This window comes from Chelonoidis abingdonii, chromosome 7 (genome assembly GCF_003597395.2).
Source record: "Chelonoidis abingdonii isolate Lonesome George chromosome 7, CheloAbing_2.0, whole genome shotgun sequence".
Taxonomy (NCBI): Eukaryota; Metazoa; Chordata; order Testudines; family Testudinidae; genus Chelonoidis; species Chelonoidis abingdonii.
In genome coordinates this window covers 17,245,131-17,270,805 of record NC_133775.1, presented here as the reverse complement: position 1 = coordinate 17,270,805, position 25,675 = coordinate 17,245,131, and the positions used below count along the sequence as shown (strand labels likewise).

Below are 25,675 nucleotides of genomic sequence, written 5' to 3'. Positions count from 1 at the left end.
AAGAACAGAGCAGGGGATGAACTGCCAGCTCACTTCTGAGCATATTTTGTCCTTTAAGATGGAAGGGGGCAGCAGTAAGTTAGGCAGTGCAAAGCAATTAGCATCATTCACATTTAATGGCGAGCTAGCATGGTGCTCTAGCAGCAAAATTCAAACATTCTATGAATGGGTTAATAAAAGGAGAAATACAGTTTGCATGCAAGAAAAAGGTTTCCAAGAACAAGCCAAAATATGTCCCATTCTTCTAAATTTATCACAGCCACGAGACATCATCCCTGAGACTGCCAAAAATGACTTTTTTTTTCTTTCAATTTAAAATACCCCCTCTCACTTAGCACCATATGTTTGGTTGATGTGCCTGATTTATCCTGCATATTCTTTAGTCCATCCATTTCATATATTCTTATTTTGTTCTTTCACTAAGTCATATTTTTCAGTCCTGGTCAATTCCACTTTAGCTTCTTTCAGGAAAGCAAAAGCACATGGGACTGAAGTTTAATGATCCAGAAAAAAATGGCCCAGGTACGCAACTCTTACTTAGTCCCACTGACTTCAACTGGTGGTGTGGGTTCTTCACACCTCAAAAAACCAGGCCACTTATTTAATAGTACTTCCCTAACTCACAGGGATGCTGTGAAGATAATTAGATTAAAGACTGAGGTGTTTAATCATGCCATCTTTTAACCTAAGATAGACAGATGACTAAACATGGATTTGGATGCCCAACTTTTGGCATCCATGTTTGAGAACCATGGCGTTTTAAATTTCTTCCACTATATTCCTGATAGCATGCTGGTTTCAGCACACTAAGGACTAGCCTTCCACATCAGGCGCAGCTCTGAATAAGGGGTGGTGGATAAGTCGTACCATGTAAGGAGGTGTTGTGATGAGGAGTGACAATTAGTTCCTCTTTCTTGTATGCTCAAGGGCAGCAGCAAATTATAATGTCCCCCAAACCAGCTCAGCTGTAGTGGCCGGCCAGTGAATGGGAGGGAGCCAAGCTCCACCCAGTCCTTGACCCTTCCTACTCACATGCTGTGAGGAAGATGTAAACAAGCACTGCCTGAGCCCAGGTCTGGGTAGCCCATGTGGGGTCTAAGGGTGATTCTTAGACCCCCCATTGCCATGAAGTCCAAATCTCTGATGAGCCCTACATTTCTTGTTCAGTCACGGATTTCATAAAGACTGGGTCTGATTCTCCCTGACTGATATGAGCATAACTGAGAAGAGAAATGGGCCAACAGCATTTACATTTTTTTGACAATTTTAACTGCAGAATAAATGAAAAAGCTAACTGCTAAATAAAAAAAGGAAAATTGAGGGATTTTGTACTATAAAACACAGGTGAAAAACTAAGTGGATACCTCAACTTACTGTACTTTTATTCCTGTCATTATATATGTATATAAAGCCAAACATATGGGGCCTCGGCCTGCGCCCATTTATTAAAGGTTTGTCACTCTCTTCAGTGGGAGCAAGAGCAGGCCCATAATGGTGCTAAATGGAACAAGATGTGGTTTTTTTAAACCAAATATTAGTTTTTCATTGGTTTTTCAGTTAAAAAGAAGTTTAAGAACAGTACACAATAAACAGAAAATTCAGACAACAGAAATCTTGAAACTGTCCGCAGCAATATTTTCTCCAAAGAATTTGTTTTCATTTTCAAAATTAAAGTGTTCTGAATTTTCATTAATTTGGCAATTCCTAAACATAAAGCTATTTTATTCATTCCAGATCATGCATCACACCCTTCTGCTCAATGCACAAACGCAAGCGTAAATGGAACCCTGGTCCTTCAGTGCTTCTGGTTACTGGAGCCATTGAACTGATGATGAAGTCCCGCAGTAAGACCTTCCAAAACTCTGCACTTCGCAAACCTCCAACCCAAATTTAATCAATGAATGTACAGGAATATTTCAGGTTCACCATCTTCTAAGGATCACTGGAGCATTGTGATATTTTTAATTCCTGTACCTCCTGATATTTGCCCGTACAAAAAGGACACAAAAGGCTTCCTAATGCACATCCAAAGAGTCTTAAAATTTCCATGTAAGAGATTGATGTTTATTACATGAATTAGAGAAGGGTGTGTAAAAATTCAGTCCACAAAAACCATTCCCACAGTAAACAGATACCTAGTACCCTACTTTCTACACACTCTATGGGGTCATTCTCCTCTCACTTACACTGGTATAAAGCAGGAGTAACTACAGTGAAGTGAATGGAGGTACATTAGTGTAAGAGGAGACTGATGCCCTCTCTCTTCCTAGATAGTTATATATTTAATGTGACCTCCATCTAATTTCACTTTAGTATTGTCTTTAGCCAGTACCTTCCTGATAATACACCACCACCATAACATATCATCTAAATCATAACACACAACTCAATAGCAAGTCAGTCAGATTTGTGTTAACTAATTTCCATCTACCAAAACACTCCCAGTAGCTGTCTGACACTGGAATTTCATACGAAAAGGTAAGGGTGCAATAGAACCTTGAGCTTTAGTAACACCTCGAGGTACTATAAAGAGGAATATGGGAGGCTCAAATATTAATGGGAAGTGGACAAAACAAAACATTTGTTTCAAAATAAAAGGTGATGCATGAAGGCAAGATGGCTGTTGAATGAAAGCTTGTTGGTATCTGATATGTTGGAGGAATCATGCAAGGACTATTCATTCTATTGTGAAAATGACCTCAGCATGCCACTGAGATCAGTCAGAATTCTACAGAAGTGTTGGTCATGTAAATTGGTAGGGGGACCCTTCAACTTGTCCTCTTGAGTTTCCTGTAATTTTGATGACCATGATAATGTCTATCATATTTGTTACACTTACTGCTAAACAAATTTTAGCAGTCATCAGTTGACACTTGATCACATTAAGTGCTGTATGTCAGTTTACTCTGATTGTAACTCCAGTATGCACACAATACAAGATAGGTGGAAGTTTGCTTCTTTTCTAACAAGTATACTTTATTTTCAATTGTTTGAATTTCTAGTTGTATGTTTGGGATGCATCTTCTCCTGCGCTTCCCACAGTCATTGCTCAATTCCTACCAATGAGTGTCATATTTCATAAAACAAAACCCAGCTCAATGAACAAAGATAAATAAAATAAAAGATCCACATTCTGCCATTTATCAGTTTAGACTACTCTTTATGAAAATCAGTTGATACACAATATCAGTTTCTTCTGGATCTATCTATCTATCCACTCATAAGCATAGTACCAGAATGGCTTCCAAATATTTAAGATAATGAAACAATGGAGACATACTAACTTGTCAAAGACATAACAACTTCAATATTCCAAATATAGCAGTAAAACCTTTGTCCCAGTAATTGTTCCTAAGAATTATTAAAAAGAGATTGATTAAAAATAAGGACTAAGATTTTCAAAAGAGCCTAAGGGAGTTAGATGCTCAACTCACTCTGAAATTCAATAGGATTCAGAAATTAAAGTCCTTTAGGTCCCTTTGAAAATCTTAGCGAACAATGGTAATGAAAACAAGACCAGATTCTTGTCCCAAATAATGAGGATAAAAATTTCTGGTGGTGTGAAATGATGCCATTCCATTTACAATAGAGTGGCATCAGGTCATACTAGCAGAAAAGTTGGCCCAGAGAGTTATGCAATTTGCAGTAGGAGTCTTACCATCAGTTTTTAAGCAGATAAGTACCCACTAAAATCAATGAGGGTCTTTGCCTAAAAATCTGTGGTACAACATGTCTTACAGAAAGAACAACAGGAACTTATTTGTTTGTGTGGACACACGTGTAACATCATCTGGATTGATTTACATTTGATATGCACAGCTATCTTCCAGCTATGTTATTGAAGTGATCAGCGAGGTCACTAATAAGAAATACTTCACATACTATCAATTACTTTATAAAATTACTTCATGAGATTTTTTATTATTTGAAAATTATGAGAAGTTGAATGTATAGCATGAAAAATTAAAAATTTCAACTAAATGTTAGATTCAATGTTAGCTTCAATGTCCTTTTCTATTGCACAGGAAAAAATAAAAGAATCAAAAAATGTCTTTAGATATCTAACCACTGAAATTCAAAATTAAGGTTGTTCTGCGACAATGTTTTATGAGAGTTTTTCAATATATTTGGTAGATTCGATACAGAAGTAGCCACAAATTGCAGCCATCCATATGAGAATATACCTTTATGTGAGTGCTTTGGAGATGAAACACCAATGGCTGTAAGGCAAAAAAGTGCCATTGTAAATTCAAATGGCATTTACAAAGCCCTCTAAAAAATCTTTGCATATGATCATAGCTGAGGTATGATATTTTGCAAGTAAAAGACCAATAGATTTACGATTCAGCTATATCTTCCCCAGATGCATATGGATGCTACATTTCACGTGATACTAAAGGGAGTTTTAGTAACCAAAAACAATATGGAACAGAAAATCTGAATCTATTTTCTCAAACACCATTTGTTCCATATTTGTTGACTCTAATAGATCAAATCCATCCGTGGTCATATATTACAATGATGTCTCCTAACCTCACAAACTATGAGATGGATAAGGGTAAAATATGCAGATTATTTAGACCTATGACCTTACCTATTGCACGATAATGTTTTAAATTGACTTTTACAATGACAAGAATAAATTCAATGTTAACATTACTTCTGAAGACTCCAATTCTATATACAACCATTTACCATATTGTTCAATTAATAAACAGACTATACTTAAACAGGATTAAATGTAAATCATAGCTATTTAAAAAGTCTTATTAAAACAGAGGTATACTGGCAGGTCACATGGTTTCTGCACAATGTGAGGGTGAAGAGTTTATTCACTATTCCAAAGAAAGAAGTTACAGCAATTTGAACATGTGCAGTATATCAAATTGTGAAAATGGATTTATAATCATACAGGTCAAGAGTGCACGCAGGAAATTGTTATGTATTGGTATTCAGTGGTACTTGCAAAGTATGAAATAGATCACACCTTAATAGTTTATCTTAAAAGTCAGAGGATGGCAACAGCCATCTTCAGCTACATAATAAAGAAGGAATTTGTTGCTGACTGACAGCTGGTGTGTTCTTTAATTTGAGAGACTAAGTTCCAACCTATACACTGGTGCTCCTCTGATGGGAAGGACAATTTCATCATGATGCTGGCATCGTAGAGAGCCACAGGAAGATTTGGCAGTTTATATCGAGGAAAAAACAAGTACACTACATTTTTAAAGTCCCTATTTCTCTGATGCAGAAGAGTCTGCTACATGAAATAAAACAATTTTTTCTGTTTGCAAATCCTCCAAAACTTTGGAGAAGGAGAGAGGTGCTCCCTGGAAGGATATGAAAGTTTCCATGTATAGGAGATAGAAGTATGGAGGGTTTAATAAAAGAAGAAACTGCACATTGTAAGGAGAGGGGAGTGCACAGGAACCCAAGGTTTATGGCAGTTCAATGGGTCCTGAGAGAGAAGAGGCATTTTTGACAGTGAGTGCTTTTGAGTATCACTGAAGAGAACGATTTATGTGAAAGGAATTCCCACAATAGCAGCATACACAGATCATAGCAAAGAGAATGCAGAACATTTATGATGAATATTTTGAACTTATTAGAAGACAGCAGCATACCCTGAGCATGATAGGAGTTTTCTCTTTCATCCTGTGATGAAGTCTGCTGGAGCCAGACAGTAGGAATAAAATCATATACAATGGTTGTGTAAGCACGCCCACTGCATTTTTCTCTGAAGCTACCGTGATTCCCGAGAGATTCCTGTTTCATAAGGGAAATTAAAAGGAGATGGGGTGGGGGAAAATAGTTTTTACATTTATTGCAGCCTCAAAGATACTAGGTGACGTCCTGGCCCAGCTGAAGACAGTGGGAGTTTTGTCACTGACTGCAAAAGGGACAGGATTTCATGCACCTTTAATGATTTGATGAGCTCTGGTCTATGTAGTGAGACAATATAAGAAACACATTACAATATCTCAGCCTGGTCTCACATAACAAATGACAGTGGCTATCGCGGTTTCTCTGGAAAGCACGATAAGAGAATCATGAGGGCTGAATACATCCACAAGAGTGCACAAGATACTACCTAAAATTCAAAGCAAACTGCCAGGTACTTCGGGATGTTCCCAACAGGCAAGATAGGCTATGCAAAAGTCACTGGAATTTTGCTCCACTCTGGATCACAGCATGTTGCCCTGCAACTGTTACATTTTATTTGAGAATCTGTTTAAACTTTACATGTAACAGGAAATATCCTTTTTTCCCCTGTCCAGATATTGCCAACAACTTCCTGTCATCTATTCTCCTGACGTGAATAAATCCTATTACCATGGTAAGGGCCTGAATGAACAGGGGTGGAGTGACGGAAAGTTTCTGGGTTCCTTAAGAGAAAACTTGTATAAAGCTGTAGAATCACAAAATGTTGGCTGCTGGTCAGGCTTCCACATCACAGAAGATAGATGCATTTAGGCTCCATCAAGCTGTAGCACATAAGGCTGCAAAACAGCCCATATAGTGAGAGAAAGACCTCTTTACAGTAACTTTTTAAAGTAGTTTACGTAGGACCACTAGGAGGATGCATCTTGCCATTTGACCAAGTTGTTGCCAGGTTTGGCATGGGACAGATTTATTTTTATTGTTAGACACAATGGAAATAGGAATATGAAGCCCCAGAAAACTGCTCCTGTGGAGCTGCAAAATATGTCTACGTTGTTTTGGAGGGATTCTGTTTTATGGACTTTATTTGAATATGCAGACCTGGGAACAGCCTTACGTTGGTTGACTTTGCCACTTTTTGGAGTTATTCCCCAAGATGTTTCCATTAACCACATCCAGAAAGAAGGATTGACATCTTGGTGCTAGCAGGTCTGATGCCCCTGCCACTAAATGCAAATATATTTTGCATTAGTGCTCAACACTGAAATATCCTGACTCTTGATGCCAGGGGGTTAACAGCTTTGAAACACAACGAGCATTCTGCACATTTTCCTGCATACAGGAGGTGTCATCTGTGCTGAAGCGGTCTAAATTTATATACAGGTTGGGGTTTTTTGTTTTTAACAGGAATCTGGCTTCAGATGTCACAACGTAGTACAAAGCAGACAATATATTTTATAAGAATATAAGATAAACTGACTCCAGATGCCAGTGACAGTCAATGGGAGGCTTTAGAGCACTCTTTGGAGATCTGCATGCAACTATTACAGCATCCAAGGGTTTAGTGATTCCGCTTTTTCTGCCTAGAATAAGCAGAGTTCAAACACAGAGGCACTCCCTGTGCTATGAGAGTAGGAGTGGGGAGTGCTGAGCAAACAGATCAGAGCTACTCCTTCCCTGTCCATCCAAGTAGTGAGGAAGGAATTGTGGGTAAAGGAAAGAGGGAAAGAAAGGAAAAACACCTACTTCCTCCTCTCAGCAGCCCGGGATAGGGAAAGCAGGAAAACTAGACTAGCACAGAGATCCACAGCAGTATTGCAGTTAGGGTTCCAGAAATTCTTTTGTGATGTTGCATCGATAATCCATGACAGCAACAGGTGGGCACTATACAAACACGGTGACACAGTGTCAGAATGTCACACTGATTATTTTGTGCCTTTTTTCCTCATTAATATTAGTGAAAGTTATACACACAAACCCCATATGTACCGATGGCAGAAGACTCCTTAAACTTCATGCTTACATATTTTAATGTTCTTTTGAAGTTGGAATTTCCAATTTAAGTTGTTTTAAAATTTGTAATCAAGTTTGTGCTGGATGATAAATTTTACTTCATGTACAAAAAAAAGAATAATCAGACATATGTTCTTGTATCATCTTGTAGTTTATTGATGGTATATTGTCTTCACAATTGTCAAAATGTACAACTGACATAATAAGGAGCCCCTGTTACTTTATTTAAAGCAAAAATTTAAAAAGCAATTGAGTTTTACAGAGGAGTGCAGAAATATAATTTTAAGCCTCTTAAAATGGTCTGAACTGTGAAATCAAGTAATGAACCCCAGAAAATGTCATGACAGCTGGAATCAAAGCTGAGACCAGTCAGCATTTTCTTTCTAAACCTTATTATGGCAAAGCATTTGATTTTTCATCTCTGTACTCTGTTCATCCCAACAAATAAACCGGCTTGACCTCCACCTGTTACTTAGCGAAGTCTTGCTGTCATCTTTGACTAAACCCTATTCTTTCCCTTCAAAGGCTTTTGAGGCACTGAGAAGGTGGGAAGATACAGCTGTGCACTGATCCAAGTTGATAACAAGACGGCATTTCACAGCAGAAATTACAAGCAATGAGGGGAGGAGGGGAATGTAGTGCCGACAAATTCTGGAAGGTGGCAACATTTTTCATCATTTCAACTTTGAGATTTTTCATAGAAAGAGGCTGTCTTTTGTGTGATGTTATGAGCTACAATTCAAGGCAAGAAACTTTTTGTTTATTCTACAACAATGAAACTATTGTAATGCCATATATGAAGAGTCGGAGATATATCAACCTGTCAGACAGAACACAGTAAAGGCTTCTTTGATATTCCTTAGGCTGAATATGTTAAATAGTTCAATAGCTCAAATATGTGTAGCTTTCTAGGCCTAGAAACAACTAATGGTTATATAATGTAACATTTGCCAATAAGAATATACATGTAAGCTCATCAAACAGCAAGAGACCTAATCAGGGAAAATCATGCAGCTGTAGTCGTCATTTCTTCACAAAATAGTGTAAGAAGCTATCTAACACAATGACATATCAGAAAAAGCCATCTTGAATAAAGTTGGACTTTTCGTGATGATTAATGTTACATTCAACAACGGAGACAGTGTCTGTCTAATTACATTAAATCCTTATCTTCTGGAGATTAGCAGGGTGTTTCTGCTCAGTGTCACTCTTCATGACAACGTAATGATAGATCCCTTTACTTACAAGCACAATTAGTAAAAATTGTACTGTTTTCTTAACTGCCCTCATATCATGAAAATGTTTGGTTAACACCCTGTAGCTTATCTAATATTCTAAGCAACATATTCTGCATATTTTTCTATCTCTCTGTCAAAAGAACTGGAATATAGCTTTTAAAATTTTCACTCCACTCACACACATTCTAACTTGGCACAAATAAATAAAAATAATATCATCCTGTGGTGCTTCCTTTTCACTTCAGCACAGCTTTTGGAACTTTTAATACCTAACAGAGCCATTCAGGTTTTCTACTGAAAACTATCTGCAACCATCTCCCAAGTCTTTCAAATACAGAGAATCATGTCATCGACTCTTGATCCTCATGCTACTATATCAATATACAAGGAACCACAAACTTCTAGAAGAATGTAAATAGTGAGAAAGGTTTATATAGTGAACAATATAATCTTACAAACAAGAAAAGAGCCATGATGTAACATTCTACCAATATATAACAGCTATCTGGTATTTACTAAACTATGGTCTCAGGATTCTTTGGAACACAGATTGAAATGGACAAGAAAATTAAGTCAGTGACATATGGTACAGATCATTTTAAAAACAGGACAATATACCCTATAACTATATATGTGTCAAAGCACCTCAAATCTTTAAATATAATCACATCAAAAGAATGGTTCCTGAATGTAGTTCCCCTGAATATTCTTATGCCTATGTAGAAATGTGTACACTGGGGCATTAGTTCATTTAGAAATTAGGAGGTAACTATAGATGCCATTTTGTTATAGCCCCTTCCTTTCTCACAAAATGGCAGCAAGCATGTACTAAATACTGACTTGCATGAGACAACCCAATATAGCATACCGTAGAAGTAAACAATACTTTTTTCTAATCAATTATCAGTGACTGCTGCCTGCTCTAGTGAGGGAATGACAGTGCAGCACACTGCCACATTTGGCACTCCAGATTAGTAATGGATTTAGGATTCCTAGAGCTATGAGAGCATGTGGTATGCCTGCAATTGTCTAGATACAAGTTTGACACACACTATCCTTCTATCAATGTCATTTTCCTCAGTAGCCAGCAGATTATCAACAGCTTTGTGATATTCCAGGTGTCAAAGAAGAATTAAAACTGGAACAATTGTACAAACAAAGGGACAAAAGATGGAATACATGTTTGTGAGCTCTGCATATCAATTTAATATGTGCAGCTGACGATGCAAATGTCCTCAAGAGAGGCAGTAAGATCTGTGCCCAAACATATACACCATAGTTAAAAAGATGGCAGAAAACAGAAGCAGTAGGATTCCCAGCCTAGGACACATGCTGCAGCAGACACAGCAGCCCAATGAAATGATCCACTAGTTGGGGAGAATTTTGGAAGCACCTTTGACAGGGTAGGGCCCCAAACAAGCCAGATGGTACTTTTAGCTGGCAGCAGGAAGTACGATACAGCCAAAAACATTACAGCATTTCCCCAAGAGTCTGGCAAATCAATTCTTAACCATTTTTAAAGTGATGCAGTCAATCTGAAAAGCATGTCTGGTTTTTTTTTAACCTACTAGTTTTTACAAGTAATACTCCTAAGATTACAGCAGCTGAAAGAGATGAGAGAAAAAATATTTTCTCAATCTTTTCAGTTTATTTACTTTGTGCATTAAAACAGCACTTTGTATACAGTCAATGTCACTGTTTAGCCTGTAGAGTCAGTGCTACTTTTGGTTCATGTGCGACTTTCACATAGCAACATAGAGAAAAACACTTTAAAAGTAGGAAAGTGATATTGTAAAATCACAACTGTTGGCAGAGAGACTCAGTGGCATGTGCAGTACTTAAGACTACTTTAAACTCCTAACTTCCTCTCATTCCCCCCAATTATTAGATTTCAAGATGATGGGTTTCTTTTCAGAGGCCAAGCAATTTATTTAAAACTTTGCGTAAAGTTCACTGCTTGGTTGAGAACTTGCACAAAAAGTTTCAGCTGGAATTTTTGAAAAATATATATATTTTTAATTCTCAAAATACCATACAAACAGGGTGGCAGAATCCAGGACTCTGTGCAAAGAAGCAGGATGCTTCCAATGAGTCATCTTGTTGGCCTATGTCTGAACTCTGTATTGAGATTCAGAAGTACTTTCACTGAGTCCTAGGAAGTTAAATCAGGTGTGCCCAATTACTTCTCAATCTAAAAGGCCATGATGTGTCTCTGAAGAAGGGGGAACTAAGGACAGAGAAAGAGAAAGAATGAATGGCCAACTACCACCACAAACCTACCACTTGCACATCTCCGAACAGCCATGTTTAGGTGAAAGCTTAGGATGATGTTTGTAGTTTGTTTGTTGTTCTTTAAGTTAACAATTCAGGCAAGACCCAGGATAGGGTTAAATTTGTACTACATCTAAAATACTTCTCTTCTGTTCAGAGCAGGGTAATGCATTAACGATACAACTACAATCTGCTATAGACAAATGTGCACTTAGAACAGGATGTTTTATATGGAATATAAATAAAAGGTAATCTATACATATACAATTTTTCAAAATGTCCATTGGTTGCAAGAGCTCCTTACTTTTAAAATAAAATGTCATTCCTCTCCAGATTGCTCTCCACCTGCAACCCTTACTAACATGAAGTCCCACTGACTTCAGTGGTGCTATTCTTGTAAGGATTTCAGGTTCAGTCTGATTTGGGTGGGCTTCCAGTGTTCTGGTATGTGTGTGCAGTAACTGAATGCTGTGTGCATGTATCTGAGGGAAGAAAATGGGCTTTTAATTTGTTAAACAATTATAGCTTCTGAGCAACAAGGACCTCCGATGGCATGTTTTTTCGTGTGTCACACTAAAAATATGGCAAGTGGTTTGGTATAACAGAATAAGAGAAGTGCTATTTTCATTATATATAAAAAAGGTGTGATTTCCAGAGCTGCTGAGCACCTACAACTCCCTCTGAAGTCAACAGAAGCTGTGGGTGCACTGAATCTTCTCTGTATTGTACGACAGAGATACCACTGTTATTGCAATAACATTCCAACAGCTATGTGCTGCAGATCGGTGTCTCACACACCCATGTTGTATTGTGAGTTTGCATGGCGCTACAGGACAAAAGAAAATGAACAGTGCTTAAAGGCTAAATGTTGCCTCCCCTGCTCTTCTGACAGAAAGTCCTAAATATAGTGAAATGGCTGAAGAGGGACACTTGGCATTCCAGGGCTTGCATGGGTGCCCAGGCTTAAACTCCCAGGTAGGGGTGCAATTGTGCCTGGCTGCTACTACAGCCGGTATACAATTCCAATGGCAGTAGGCAGCTGTGCAGCTACTCTACACAAAGCTGCCAGGTTGATAGGGAGGATTCATTCCTTTCCTATTGCTCTTAGATCACCATGGCCAAAAGCCCATCAACCAGGTGGGCTCGGCAGCATTTAGGGCTATGGGTTTATGTGTATGCATATGAAGATTTGAGCGTATGTGGATGAAATTTATGGGTTGTAAGTGAAGTGAGAGCTGAGGAAAAGAAAAGAGCAACAGGCACCTGGATTGATTAATTTAAAAGGTCAGGATTTGTTTCATACATAAACAGCATAGGAGGAACCAATAGAGCACTCAGAGAAGAAAAAAAAGGGAGATCCTTCCTCTTCCCATTCTGGTATCCTTCCCTCTCTGTTCCCTCCACCCCCTTGCACATTTTTATTTTGAAAACATTACTTTAAAATAAGACTTATTTTTCCCCCTTTTTAAAAAAAAAGATGAAAGTCTGTGTATGGGATATAGTAGCTGCACTGTGTGCTATGCAATATAGTGATGGTTGTCCTGGTGATGGTGCAGTGCACAGCACAGAAATTCTGCAAAAAAAGAAAGGGTGTGTGTTACACCTCTCCCAACTCTTCCCTGCCCCCACACAATATTTACACAGCTGCATTTTATAAAATGTGTCATTTTCCTCTTTTTTGGGGAGGGTAATCTATTTATCCAAGATAACCCTACATCTGTTTTTGGTGAGCTTCTTTCACAAAATTGCACAGATGTCTTAACTGATGCAAAGGGAGGTCAAGAAACCTACCCAAGGATCCCACAGTCATTTGTTCTAACCACTAGGCCACCCTGTGCTTCCCTCCCCCATCTCTGTAAATAAGAATATTCAGCTCATTTGAGCTCTGCCCTGGCTTTTAGGTAGCTTCTCTGTTTGGATGTGTGTATCCCTAGGGAACCAACTGTGTGAATATTTTCGATATTTATTCTATAAAATGCAGCAGCGCACAAAAAATTGAAGCATCATCCACTACGTGTTGGCGACTAAGCTAACTAAAATTTGCCATCTGCTCCAAAATACACCTAGTTCAGTTCTCACAATCCTTCCATCCTAGTAACTGCCTGAGCAAGTGCCTAATATTTTCCCATGCCCTGATGGGCCAAGATACCTGAACTCTTTTGGACCAGCATTCCATAGTAGAACGCTCTCTACCAAAAAACACTGCCTCTGTCTCCTACCCATTCAGACCCAAAGACTGGTGGTAAAAAGCAACCCAGCTGTCAAGACTACGCAATCAGTCATATTCTACACAAGCTGGTCTTCAAGGGCAGATGCATTGCAGCGGTCCAATTTGGAGTTCTCAAAGCAGCAACATCAGTGACAAGTTCTGAAGCAGCAAGAAATGGCCACAAATGTTCAGCTAAATTCAGAGGGAAGAAGGTGCTTTTGCCTAGCGGTGATGCCTTTTCATGCCCCTTTCTCAACAGCCTCCTGTTCTGATAATACGGAGTCTTGGGGCTGTAAACCATCCACACAGTAATGGAATTGCAGCCCAAACCATTCACTATCTTCCCAACATGTGTTAAACAGAAGTGGGTGGCAGAATAAAACTCAGCCCTTAAAGAAATCTAAAGCCTAATTTGGTCCACAGACTGCTGAGAATGGATTTATGACACACAGGTCCTGCACCAAGATGGGAGCAAAAGTGAGTCTTGTTTTCATTCTGGAGGAGGTAATGATTTAACCCTGATTAAGGTATAATTTCCCACAAACCCATCCGATAACAAGACTCAGAATATGCCACTTGTGTGTAGAGCCAGAAGGCATCTCAGATGGTCCTATGGCTGTCATGGTGCCCATGAAATCTATTGTCCACATGGATGATGAAATCACCCAGCATAATATGTCGGAATGACCCAAACACCAGGCCAGTCATAACTCAGTTTACATTGGAAATCTGAGGTGCAACCCCCTTACCAGAATCATTCCCACTGTAATCTTATCCTGCGATTTATACATAGGTTGGTCACTCTCAAATGAATCCATGTTTGAAATGAAGCACCCCATACATTTTGGAGTCAGATGTAAAAAGCAGAGCTACAGCACTTCACTGATTGACCTTTCTTGGCTCATGCTGAACTGAGTACCTCTCTGACGTGAATTAACAAAGGGCGCGTAAGCGCTATGAGATCTGTAGATGGACATTTCCATATAAGGTCATTAATATTAAAACTGACCAGGCCATATGTAGACTGAATATCACCTGACACAGGGCGACAACACTCCTTGGGGAGATATGGAAACTCAATAATTTACAACTCTTAAATATAAACTCAGGAATTCATTAAAAATATTACTGTACTGCAAAGACTGGATGATCCAACAGGTTTTTCCATCTCTAACTGCCATGATTTTGGAGAGAAAATTCCAACTGAATGGAATGTGGCCATAGGATAATGGTCTCTTGCTACATACATTGCAGGAGAAAAGCTGAGACGTTGATCCAGTGATAATTCACTGTCACAACTACTGTTTATAATAGCAAACAAGTTAAACATTTTACCTGATGAATGTTACTGAAAAATATTGATGCTCAAAGCATCAATATTTCCATGCAGCATTTTTACTGGTTTACGTATAGTTCTGGACCTTTTGTTGGCCTCAGCCAATCAGACTCTAATTTATCAATAAAAGAGCAGGTGTGGAAAGGTTGTATTTTTTTTTAACTTGTATCAGTTAATAACTCACTAGTCATGCAGAATTTTCATTCTGATTGCCTGGCACAGAAACACATACACTTATCTGATAAAAGATCTATGAAGTGCTAACACAATCCTGTATCGTGCAGCACCTGTGAGTAATAGATTGAGATATAAAAGACTTGATGCTAAGTGCTCCTACAAACACATTAAACTTATAGCAGCAGGAACTGTAGACTGCTGATATGGTATTTCAGAAAGAAGTTGATAAGTAGTATTGCTCTTAGAAGTATAGAAAAATCTTACATTCTTGAAAGCCAGCAAGGATAAGGAGGCATTCGGATCCAAATGATATGAAAGCAAAAACCATTTAGGAAAGAAAAATTATTTACCTTACGGAAACTGGAGTTCTTTATTATGTTCATATGTATTCCACTCTTGGTATGCACGTGCCCTATGCATTCAAGATTGAAATCTTTTGGCCAGTGGTGTGCGTTGGGGCCATGAATGCACCCTGAATGTCATCATATTCGCTACCATGTGCATAAAGGGCAGTGTGGGTCCAACAGCCATTCAGTTCCTTCACCACTGTAAAATCCAGATGTTATAGGATTCCATAGTAGAGGGGAAAGAGGGCAGGTCCTGGAATATATATGGACAACACATCTTGAAGAATTCCAGGTCATGGAATATATATGGACAACACATCTTGAAGAATTCCAGTTAAAGTAAAGTAAGTAACTTTTCTTTCATTTTTGAGTACTTATTCATATATATTCTACTCTTAGTTATTTACAAGCGGTGACCTGATGTGGGTGGTGGCGGCCCAGAGGCAGACCCCGCCATTACATAGGTTCATCAAGTCTGTTCCAATGTTGGACTCTCAGGCCATCAAGCCTTTGCGGTTGCGCAGGAACTGATCAAATGGCAAACGATCGCTACGGCCGACTGTCTGGCTAAGCGTTGAAAAAGAAGACCTGATGTGACAGTGTCTACTTCAACACAGATTACAGCACAGCTCTGAAAAAAGAAGCTTCGTACCTCGATGCTTCCATGAGGGAATAATGCTTAGTAAAAAATAAAAAAAGCATGTCTGAGATGGAATCTGCAGAAGCCGCCTGAGCCCTAGTAGAATGAGCCCTAAACCGAGCTGAGGGATCTAAACTAGCTAAAACATCCCGATATTCACTTGGATAGTCTCTGTGCTGATAATGCTTGACCTTTCATTCTGTCAGCAAATGCTACAAATGGCCTTGAGAAAACTCTGAAGGGTCTGATCCTTTTAAAATAAAGCATCAGGCTCTGAGAACATGTAAAGAGTGCTTAACGTGGCTTATGGAAAATTACTGGTAAATGAATCGTTTGGTTGAAGTGGAAATCCATGAGTACCTTAGGCAAGAGCTTGGGATGGGATGAGTGATACTTTATCCTTACGGAATACTATATAGGGAGGGTCTGCATGAGAGCTTGCATTTCCCCAATTCTTCTGGCAGATGTGATTGCCATTTAAAGGATGTTTTCCTTTCTGTTGTGATTGCCATTAAAAGTAGAAGATAGGTGCAACAGGGCACAGATTGCCAGGGGTTCCAATGGGGGGCCCATTACACTTGCCAGGAGCACATTAAGAAGAAGGAGTTTCCTTGACTGACGGAAAAATGTGCATACGGCCCTTAAGAAATGTAACTACAGTCAGGGGGAAATGTGTAGCTTCAAATGGGGATGGCGTGGGGAGAGAGCACAAATAATCCAAATTAGCAGAGATCTGGGAGTCACTATGTTGTAATTGTTGTTGCTCACACCAAATCCCAAATGTCTTCCACTTAGCAGCCCAAGTTAGCCTGATGGAATTCTTCTACTTTGAATGAAAATGATCTGGATATCTGAGGAACATGATCTTTCTGGGTCTGACATCTAATAGTTCAAGCTGCCAGGTAGAGGGAGACTGAATTCGGATGTAAAATATTCCTACTATCCTGAGATATTAAGTCTGGTAGGAGAAGCAAGGTGGACAAACTGATAGGAGCAGCTGACCTTGGTACCAAAGTTACCTTAGCTAGGCAGGTGCTATCATGATGACTTCTGAGCACACTGGAAGTCAGAAGGATTGGAGGGTAAGAACATCTCATACTGAGTGAGGAATGGATCCTACAATGATCATGGGCTTACACCTTCTTTTTTAAAGCAGAATTTGAGAAATGCCTTGGGTTTGCAAATATTGATGGACGATCCTGCTTGAGGAAGATGCATCTGACAACACAATTCTTTATCATACTCCTGGTTTGATAAAAATTATTTGGTCAGAGGGTCTGCTAGAGCCATCCGCAGACCTGGGAGATGTAGTTCTATGGGAAATATGTGATCCTGAATGAACCAGTTTCATCACTGAACTGCTTCCCAACATAAAGGAGACAATTGGGCTCCTCCCCTGCCTACTTGTAAAAAACATGACCACTGTCAGTCATAATTTGAATTGTCAGTCCTTTGATTATTGGTAGGATAGTAACATAGGCTATGAGTCTAAAACTTTAGGTACTTTCTGTGTGCCCACTGTACGGAGATGTGGAAGCTGCCATCTTGCAGACTGAGAGTCACAAAACAGTCCTATAGATCTAATGATGGAATTATAGAAGCTAGAGTTACCATTCTGAAGTGGAAGTAAAAGAAGGTATTGAGACCTTATGTGATTTTAGGAAGTAACCAGAACAAAAACTCTTCCTCCTAAACTGCAGAAAAACTTCTTCTCTTGTGCTGAGAGACAGAAGTTACTCCACCTCCTGAGGGGTCCCTGAAAAGTGATGAGGAAAGTGGTGGGGGGGGAAAGCAAGGATAGTGCACAACTGCAGAGAATATCTGACTGAGACTATCTCTGAAACCTAGGGGTTGGATGTTCTTAGGTTCCATGACTCCTGGAAAAAATGAAGGCGACTCCCAAATGGCAGGAAGAGTGAACTGTTTATGGAGCAACTCTCAACCATTTTGATATAGCAGTAGTGTGGGAGGAGAATGTTGCAGAGCCTGAAGCACACAGCCTCCTTCTTGGAGGCACTGAGACTCTCTGGTGGTAAAAGGAACTTGATGACAGTCTGTCTGCTGGGATCTTACCTTTCCTTTTAGGAGCTGGTGCATAAACTCCAAGGGTTTCAATGGGGTCATGATGGACTGTTATATGGAAAAGGGCCAGGGGTGAGGGAGAAAGGTACCAGGACATATGCCTACTCTGATACCCACTAGGCAAGCATGAAGTCCTCGATTCATTTCTGACTAAGAAAAGTAGAATATATGTGGATGAGCACTTGTAGAAGAACTAATGTGATCTAGCGTAGGTGTTGTCATTTATTATGGGCTTATGTAATGGTTTAATTCCATGAGGTATTATAACTGTTCAATACATACTTCACTCATGCAATAAAAACATGATGCTTTAATACTGTGTTGGTGCTGCTTTGCACTGAATCAATTCTGCAATCCAATCACTTGCTCTTTCTCACATTTGAGGCCTTTGCACAGAGTCCCTGGTGGCAGAAAAACCACTGGGAGAGAGAAGGAGAATGGGCTGCAGTGACACAAAACAGCACAAACATCCTTTCAACAGGAGGGAAGTAGAACGCAGGGCCACATGTGCTGTTTGAAGAGAGATTTCATGTTGATCCAGTGCATCCCCTGTGGAACTTAAAACTGCATTCTCCCCATCAGAACCGCAAAGGATTTCAGGTAGTGCAAACATCCTGGCTCCCTTGGAGTCAATGCCCTTGTGGGGAAAACAAGGACCAGACTGACAGAGGAAGGTGCAGGTTGCTCTTCCCCGAGCCAACAAGGCTGATTTTTAGAATACTGTCAGGATTACACTTTAATCAGCATTCCCACCCCCAGTCCCTAAATACAAGAAACTTGACTGAGAAACCTGAAACTGAAATTGCTAATATACAGTAAAGCACACCAAAATACCTGATAAGGTACAGTGGATGTCACATCTGTATTGCATTAGAGAACACACTAGAAAAATGCACAAGTGGAATACAGTTGTATGTGTTTCAGCCTTACAGGGTGCATTTTGATCAGTATGGAACCAAAAACAGAAGCTGCAAGCATTTACTAGGAATAATGCCTTTAAACCAGCTTACAAAATACAGCTGAAACAGAACTGAACAAAAGCCAATGCCTGTCCCGAAGGCCAAAGTCAGTTTGCTATTCCCTGGTTTTCTTACCTAACATCATCTTTATCGTCTCTCTTGCCTTTCTTCTCAGTTAACAAGAGTTATGTACTGAAAGTGCTGAGATAAAGTAACGGTAAGGAGAACACTGCAAAAGGTATTTGAAAACCAGAAGTAATTTATTACATGTCTGCTTTGTTTTACTTCCCAAGCCTTCCTGTTGTGAAAGGAAATTCATCTTTTCTGGCAGACTCCAGTCTTTTTAGGCCTCAGAGCTCCCCAGAAGCATTCAAGTGCCGGCAAATGGATGTGAGACTCGATGAGTACACTACAAGGAACATGGAATTAATGTTGGTTTTTGCTTTGGCTGCCATGTCTGAAGCATAAATAAAGCACCATACACTTGTTTGTGAAAGGTACCCCAGACGTAACACACAGAGTGCTCTGTGCTCTGGACCTTTCCTTGGGTGCACGCAGACCAGAATGCAGTGGAAATGCCATGCTGCCAAGGCATGGCGGGTGCAGACCCTGTGTCCAGAGCTTCGCACACAATTTACTTATCAAGGAGCTGAGAGCCAGCGGAGCCCTTTAAAGCAGCAGTGTAGGGGGAGGAATTGTGGATGGGCAATATATGTGGCTGGTGGGTTGCACAGAGCATAGATGAAGTCATCCAAAGCCTTTGGAAAGCAGGGGGGGTACTATCACTCCCAGTAGTCTGGAGTAGCAGTCTCAGAGTAGCTTTGTCCTGCTTTCTGCAAGGTGGGAGCAGGGCTCTTCTGATCTCCAGTCATTTTTCAAGCATCCCTTGAGTCCACAGCCAACTCTTAATGGACCCACTCAGAGGTCCAACCACAGAAAAACAAGTCATCAGGGACCACAAACAGCACCAATATAAAAAGAGCAAATGGGGAGAGAGGCAGGATAGCCAGCCATGGCTAGCCCTAGGCAAACGTTTGTCCCCAGCGTGCATTGCTTTCACAAATGTTGTTAATTTAGTTATTTATTGCATCCTTTTGAATCTCCCCTTTCCAAGTAAAAACTTTTAACCATTTACTTTCTCACCCTTGTATTTGTTCTTTTCTTTCTCTGGTCACTACACTATTTTTCCTTTCTTCTCATACATATCTCATTATCTTTGCCTCTGTCTTTTTTCACTATCATGTTTTCTATATGATGTAATAATTGCTCTCTCCTTTCCTCCCTCCATCTTTCTTTTCCCACATTGTGTTCTCTTCCTCCTTCCAAGTTTCAATTCTCTTGCTATCATTTCTTCCCTCTCTCGTGACCCCCGTTCCAAATCTCTGTGAAACCTCTCGTTCTTCGTCTTCTGCCTGCCACGCCAAAAACTCTTTCTCTCCACGCACCAGATCACACACATACACTGTATCTCTCTCTCTTTCTCTTTCATGCTTTGCATCCCCCAAATCTCTCTCATGCACATGCTGCTCCCTTCTCCTCAAAACTAATCAAATGCCCAAACACATACAGATTCCCCCAGAATTTGCACATACATGCAGGCTTCTTCTACTCCTAGATACAGGATAAGAAGCTGCGCCTAGATGGGTCTCCTTGTTCAGTCTGAGGCTGTATTACCTTTTATGTGGGTCCTCTGGGGAACTGGGTGTGGCCGCTGGTGGCTGCTGTCTTCAACACCTGTCTTTTCCCCAAAGGCACATTCAAGGACAGCTATCCAACCTTCCCCTTTCCTCAAGGGAAGTAATCAACATGTTCCCATGTTGATCATGGACAGATCATCCAATAGAACATGTTTTGATGGGATGTAAGAAAATCTTGCTGAACAAATCACTCCTATGCTACCGTCTAACAACACAGGCTAAACCCTCAAAAGTGACCAGCCTGAGTTAATAGTATCAGAAATATTCACAGTAGAAACGGGCTCTGTTGTAAACATATTTTACCACTGTATACAGTATAATTGCTCTGGGCTTTGATGGGCTACATCAACTATTAAGATGGTTTCAGTGTTTAAGCTCCCTTTGCATATGTCAATCAGATGAATTAATCATTAAAACCCAAAGTGATTATTATATGTTAAAAATGTAGAATTTTTTTAATGTCATTTGTGAGTAAGGGTCTTATTTGGACAATATAGAGAGCAGAAAGGATGTAACTGAAACAGGGCAAGGCAACAATGAAACAGGGCAAGGTTACTATTCTTTCAGGAGCAATACTCTGGCAGTATACAAAGTAAAAAAGGATGTTGATCCCACTTCTGTATTTTTCAGTGGGCCAATATATTTTCTAGGCAGTTGCCCTGTTGGAGACTCATAACACATTCTGTAGTGGTTGAGACGAAAGCATCCATGTCAAACATGAAGGATGAAATGTTGATTTCAGAGCCACATGTGACTTACTATATATTATATATTAAAACAAAATACGATGTAAACTGTTGCTTTCTGTTACACAGAGCTCTGATGGTGACTCTTGTTCTGCTGACAGACCACTCTTTTCATGCGTTTGTAGAAGATGATTATAGTTTTTTGTCCTCCACTATTGAAGAGGTGGCCCCTCAGTGCTCTCTTTGCTGGCTTTATTCTCAGAGGTCAGCCTGGTTTATGGATGGTCTGAAACAAATGAAGCAAGAGGGAGATGGCTAGAGAACCAGTGGTAGAAATCTTGTGCTGAGGCTAACCAGCTGTAGCGTAAATATTTCTTTTTAATTCCTATGCTATTGCTGCGCAGGAGGCAAAGTGACAATTATTTTTCTCCTCCACAGTATCCGCAACATCTGACAGCAGATTTGATCTGGGTGACAGAGAGTCTGGTACATCTGGAAGGTTTCGGATCGGTAGCTGGTCTGAGTCCCTCCTGTTGTGAGGAAACTGTTAGCTATCCTGCAGACAAGACTGATCAGATTACGGATGGGCTGTTTGCTTCTGTGGTGATTGAGCCTGGTCTTGAGGGAACAAAGGCCTTCTCTTCTCTGCTGGAGTTTCAGCCAGTGATACTCCCTGAGCTACTGGAAGTGTTGGGAGACCTTTGTCCTGCAACCTGTCCTTTGGATTCACATCCTTCTTTGCTGGGGAAGGCCAGTGGGGAAGCGCTGGTCTCCTTATTTGTGGACACTGTCAGCACCTCTTTTAGAGGGCGCAGGCTGCCTATTGTTTTGGAGCCTTTGCTCAAGAAGTCATCACAGGGTGCTGACAATCTTGCTAATTATCAACAAGTATCACATCTTCCCTTTCTAGGTAGGACTGTGGGAAGGTTGTGACAAGACAATTATCACCGTGTCTAGATGCCTGTGATCCTCTTGACCCCTGTCAATCTGGGTATTGACCTGGCTATGACACAAAGATCGCCCTGATGCATTGGTCAGTGATCTCCTCCTGGCGGCGGATGAAAACCAGGACTCCATGCTGGTATTATTAGATCTATCAGCTGCCTTTAATATGGTTGATCACGAAATGCTGCTGACTTGCTTGAGAACCTGTTGGGAATGGACCAGGCCACTCTTCAGTGCTTTGTTCTCTTCTCTCAGCAGGTAGCTGTGGACAATTGTTCCTCTTCCCGTGCAGCTCTGTGAGGTGCTGCAGGGTGGCATTTTGTCATCTCTCTTGTTCAACATGCATAAAAGGCCACTAGGAACATTTGTAAGGGGACATGGGGTTCAGTGTATTCAGCATGCTCATAACTCCCAACTGTATGTCACTATCTTCTCTCATTTGGAACTATGCTGTTCAGCACCTCAAACATTGTTTGAAAGCAAGCTGGCTGGAGCTCACCCCAGATCATATTGAGGTGATGAAGGTGAGTTGGAAGATGTTGCTGGAAAACAGGGAGGAGGTAATATCAACCCCTTCCATTGAAGGAGTATGTCTGTCATTAGTTGATAGTACAGTAGTCACAGTTTAGGAGTGAGTCTACAGCCCATGCTGCTGTTTGACGATCATGTTGCAGCAGTGATCCAGTTTGCGTCTAGCTAGGAGATTGCAGTCCTTTCAGACACAGACCTTGCCACTGTTTCTGTGCTTTCTATCACCTCAAGATCAGACTCCGACAATGCACTCTACATGGGGCTACACCTTAAAACTATTTGGAGACCGAAGCTGGTGCAGAATGCAGTGGCTTGCTTACTGAACAGGACATCTCACTGGGGGCACCTAACTAGAGTGATCCAGGATCTGTGCTGGCTGCCCATGTGTCTCTGAGTGGATTTTAAGCCCTACATGGCTTGGAGCTGGCCTACCTGAGGGACTGCCTTTCTCTCCATGCTATACCGCCACAGCTGTGGTCAGCAGTAGCACTCAGGCTGGATCCAGCTCATTATAAAAGAGAGGGGGGCTGTTGGCAGGATGTTCTGTCAGCTCTGAGACTGTGAAACTTGCTCTTCTCCTCCCCCCCCCAGTCTGAAATAGCTAAATTTGGTGGCTTTCCAGGTATGCTGCAAAAGACATCTGTTTGATGTGCTTCTGGAGAAGGCTGTGGATATGCTTCAGAGACGATGAAGGCAGTAGGTGGCTGGCTGGCCAGCCAAGTTCCTGCAGAACTGATTTTAATGGTGCTAAGGTATAATCTAATTGTACAGCTGTATCATTAATTATATTAGGGTGCCTAGACCATTGGTTAGACGGCTTTATAATTTTACATCTAAGTACAATTATATTAAAATATATAAAACACAAAGGACTAATCCCTTAGGACCATATCTTGATGACCTGGTAAAATGTTAGAAGGTGAAAGACAAAAACACTTTGTTGATATTCAATAATAATTAGCAATAAAATTATCTAGAACAGAGCTCTGTGGCATTTTTTTGCCTACTAATTGCCATCATGCCAGGAAAATGTTTTCATTACCAGGAGAAGTGAAAGCGCCAGGGTTTTTGGCGCCCTAGGAGAAGGTCCTTCCATGCTCCTGGTCGTTGGCGGCAATTCTGCAGCGGGGGGGGGGGGGGTCCTTCTGCACTCCTGGTCTTCGGGGCACTTCAGCGGTGGGTCCCGGAGCGAGTGAAGGACCCGCCGCAGAATTGCCGCCGATGACCCAGAGCGTGGAAGGACCCCTCGCCGCCGAATTGCCACCCTCCCAAACCCTGGTGCCCCAGGCGACCGCCTAGGTCGCCTAAATGGAAGCGCTGGCCCTGTTCATTGCTATTAAGTACCCAGATGACACCAAGCTAGGTGATCAAGAGACATTAAGTAAATAACACAAGCCAAGGAAAATTCATCAGGAGAAGGCATGCCTTCCCCCTTAAAGTTCTTAACTCCAACATCCAATGATATGTATTTTAGCATGGAGTCTCCTATCAAACTTCACACTATTATGGATGAATACAACAGTAACTCATACTAAGTCTCTTAAAAACCCACTGCAGAGTAAACAAATGTTATAAAACCCTTCAAAAGTCTTTCCATCTTTTAGAGGTATTTTTTTTAACAAATATATATATATATACACACGCATATAAACAATGGCATTTTACAACAGAATGAAATGTGGTACACAGCTGGGACAGGTGCTGCATTTTGCCAAGCTGTTATCAGTGATATTCCATGATTGGATATGGACAATTTGACAGAGAAGGAGAACATATCTTTTGCTGCATTATTCAAATACTTCAGATGCTTGGCCCAAATACAAAAGTGATGCACTACGAAAACATTTGCAGCTGCGCAGGGCCGACGGGGGGGAGGGAGGGGGGAAGCCGGTACAAATTACCGGGACCCACTGGTCCGGAATGGGGCCCGGGGCCCGGCTTCCCTGGCCCTGTTTAGCCATTCCGCTCTTGATGGGAGGGCCCAAAAATTTTTTTTCACCGGGGCCCGAACCTGCTCTCGGCAGCCCTGCAGGAGCAATCAAACTATTGCAATATTTTCGTTAGACTGATCATTTCAGCACAAATCACAGAGGTTTTATCTATAGCCTTTTTATATGATCTTCTCTTATGATAACAAAACTGAAAAACTAGAGAAAATTTCCTATGACTCCTGAAAGTCGTGGCTTACCTGGCTCCACTTCATGCCATCCACTTGACTGACTGCCACTTCCTGGAGAGCGTCCTTGGCTTGTATAAAATGGCTCTTCACCAGGACTGTCCATTTCATCCTCCACAGATTTGAGGCGTTTTGTAGAGCTGAAACAGCAAAACATACAATATTCTATATGCTAAAAGGATACAAAGGTATTTCTCTGTTGGTATATTTCTCAGTAGCACGGGAAGAGACCAACTGGGTTAAGTTTAGTGACATTGACGGCATTGACTCGGGAGAGATTCCCGTTCTCTTCACTCTTCCCCACAAAGCTGAATCAATGTTCCTCAGTCCTGATCTACTTTTATCAGACTTGAGGCTGCCTTATGCCTTTCTGAACTGTGCCAACCTCCATGCTGATACTGTGACACAGAACAACCTCCAGTAAAGACTAAGCTGAGATCACCAAACTCATTCCAAACTGGAACCAAAGCTATTTTAAAATTTAGATTTTCACAGGTATAAGGCTAGGACCTTATGTAAAGCACGCTGAAGTCAACAGAAAGACTCCCATTGACTTCAGTGGGCTTTGTACCACTAACTTACTCTGTCACCAGCTATGGTACTGACAGGTAGACCCTCATTTAAACTACCTTGTCTTCTACTTATCTTATTGTGAATTCCATATGCTCCCTTTGTATGCATTTTTTATATTTTCAACGCTTTCGTTT

The 25,675-nt window shown here is 40.7% G+C and overlaps 1 protein-coding gene across 4 annotated transcripts in view; it reads right to left on the bottom strand.

Annotated features, from left to right (window-relative positions):
* The window catches only part of NFIA (nuclear factor I A), a 303,610-nt gene that overhangs the window by 64,060 nt on the left and 213,875 nt on the right, over positions 1-25,675 (bottom strand). For all 4 annotated transcript variants that reach the window (XM_032795522.2, XM_032795524.2, XM_032795527.2 and 1 more), the window contains exon 6: positions 24,981-25,108. In XM_032795522.2, coding sequence (XP_032651413.1) covers positions 24,981-25,108 — 128 coding nt within the window. The remainder of the gene's footprint in view (positions 1-24,980; positions 25,109-25,675) is intronic.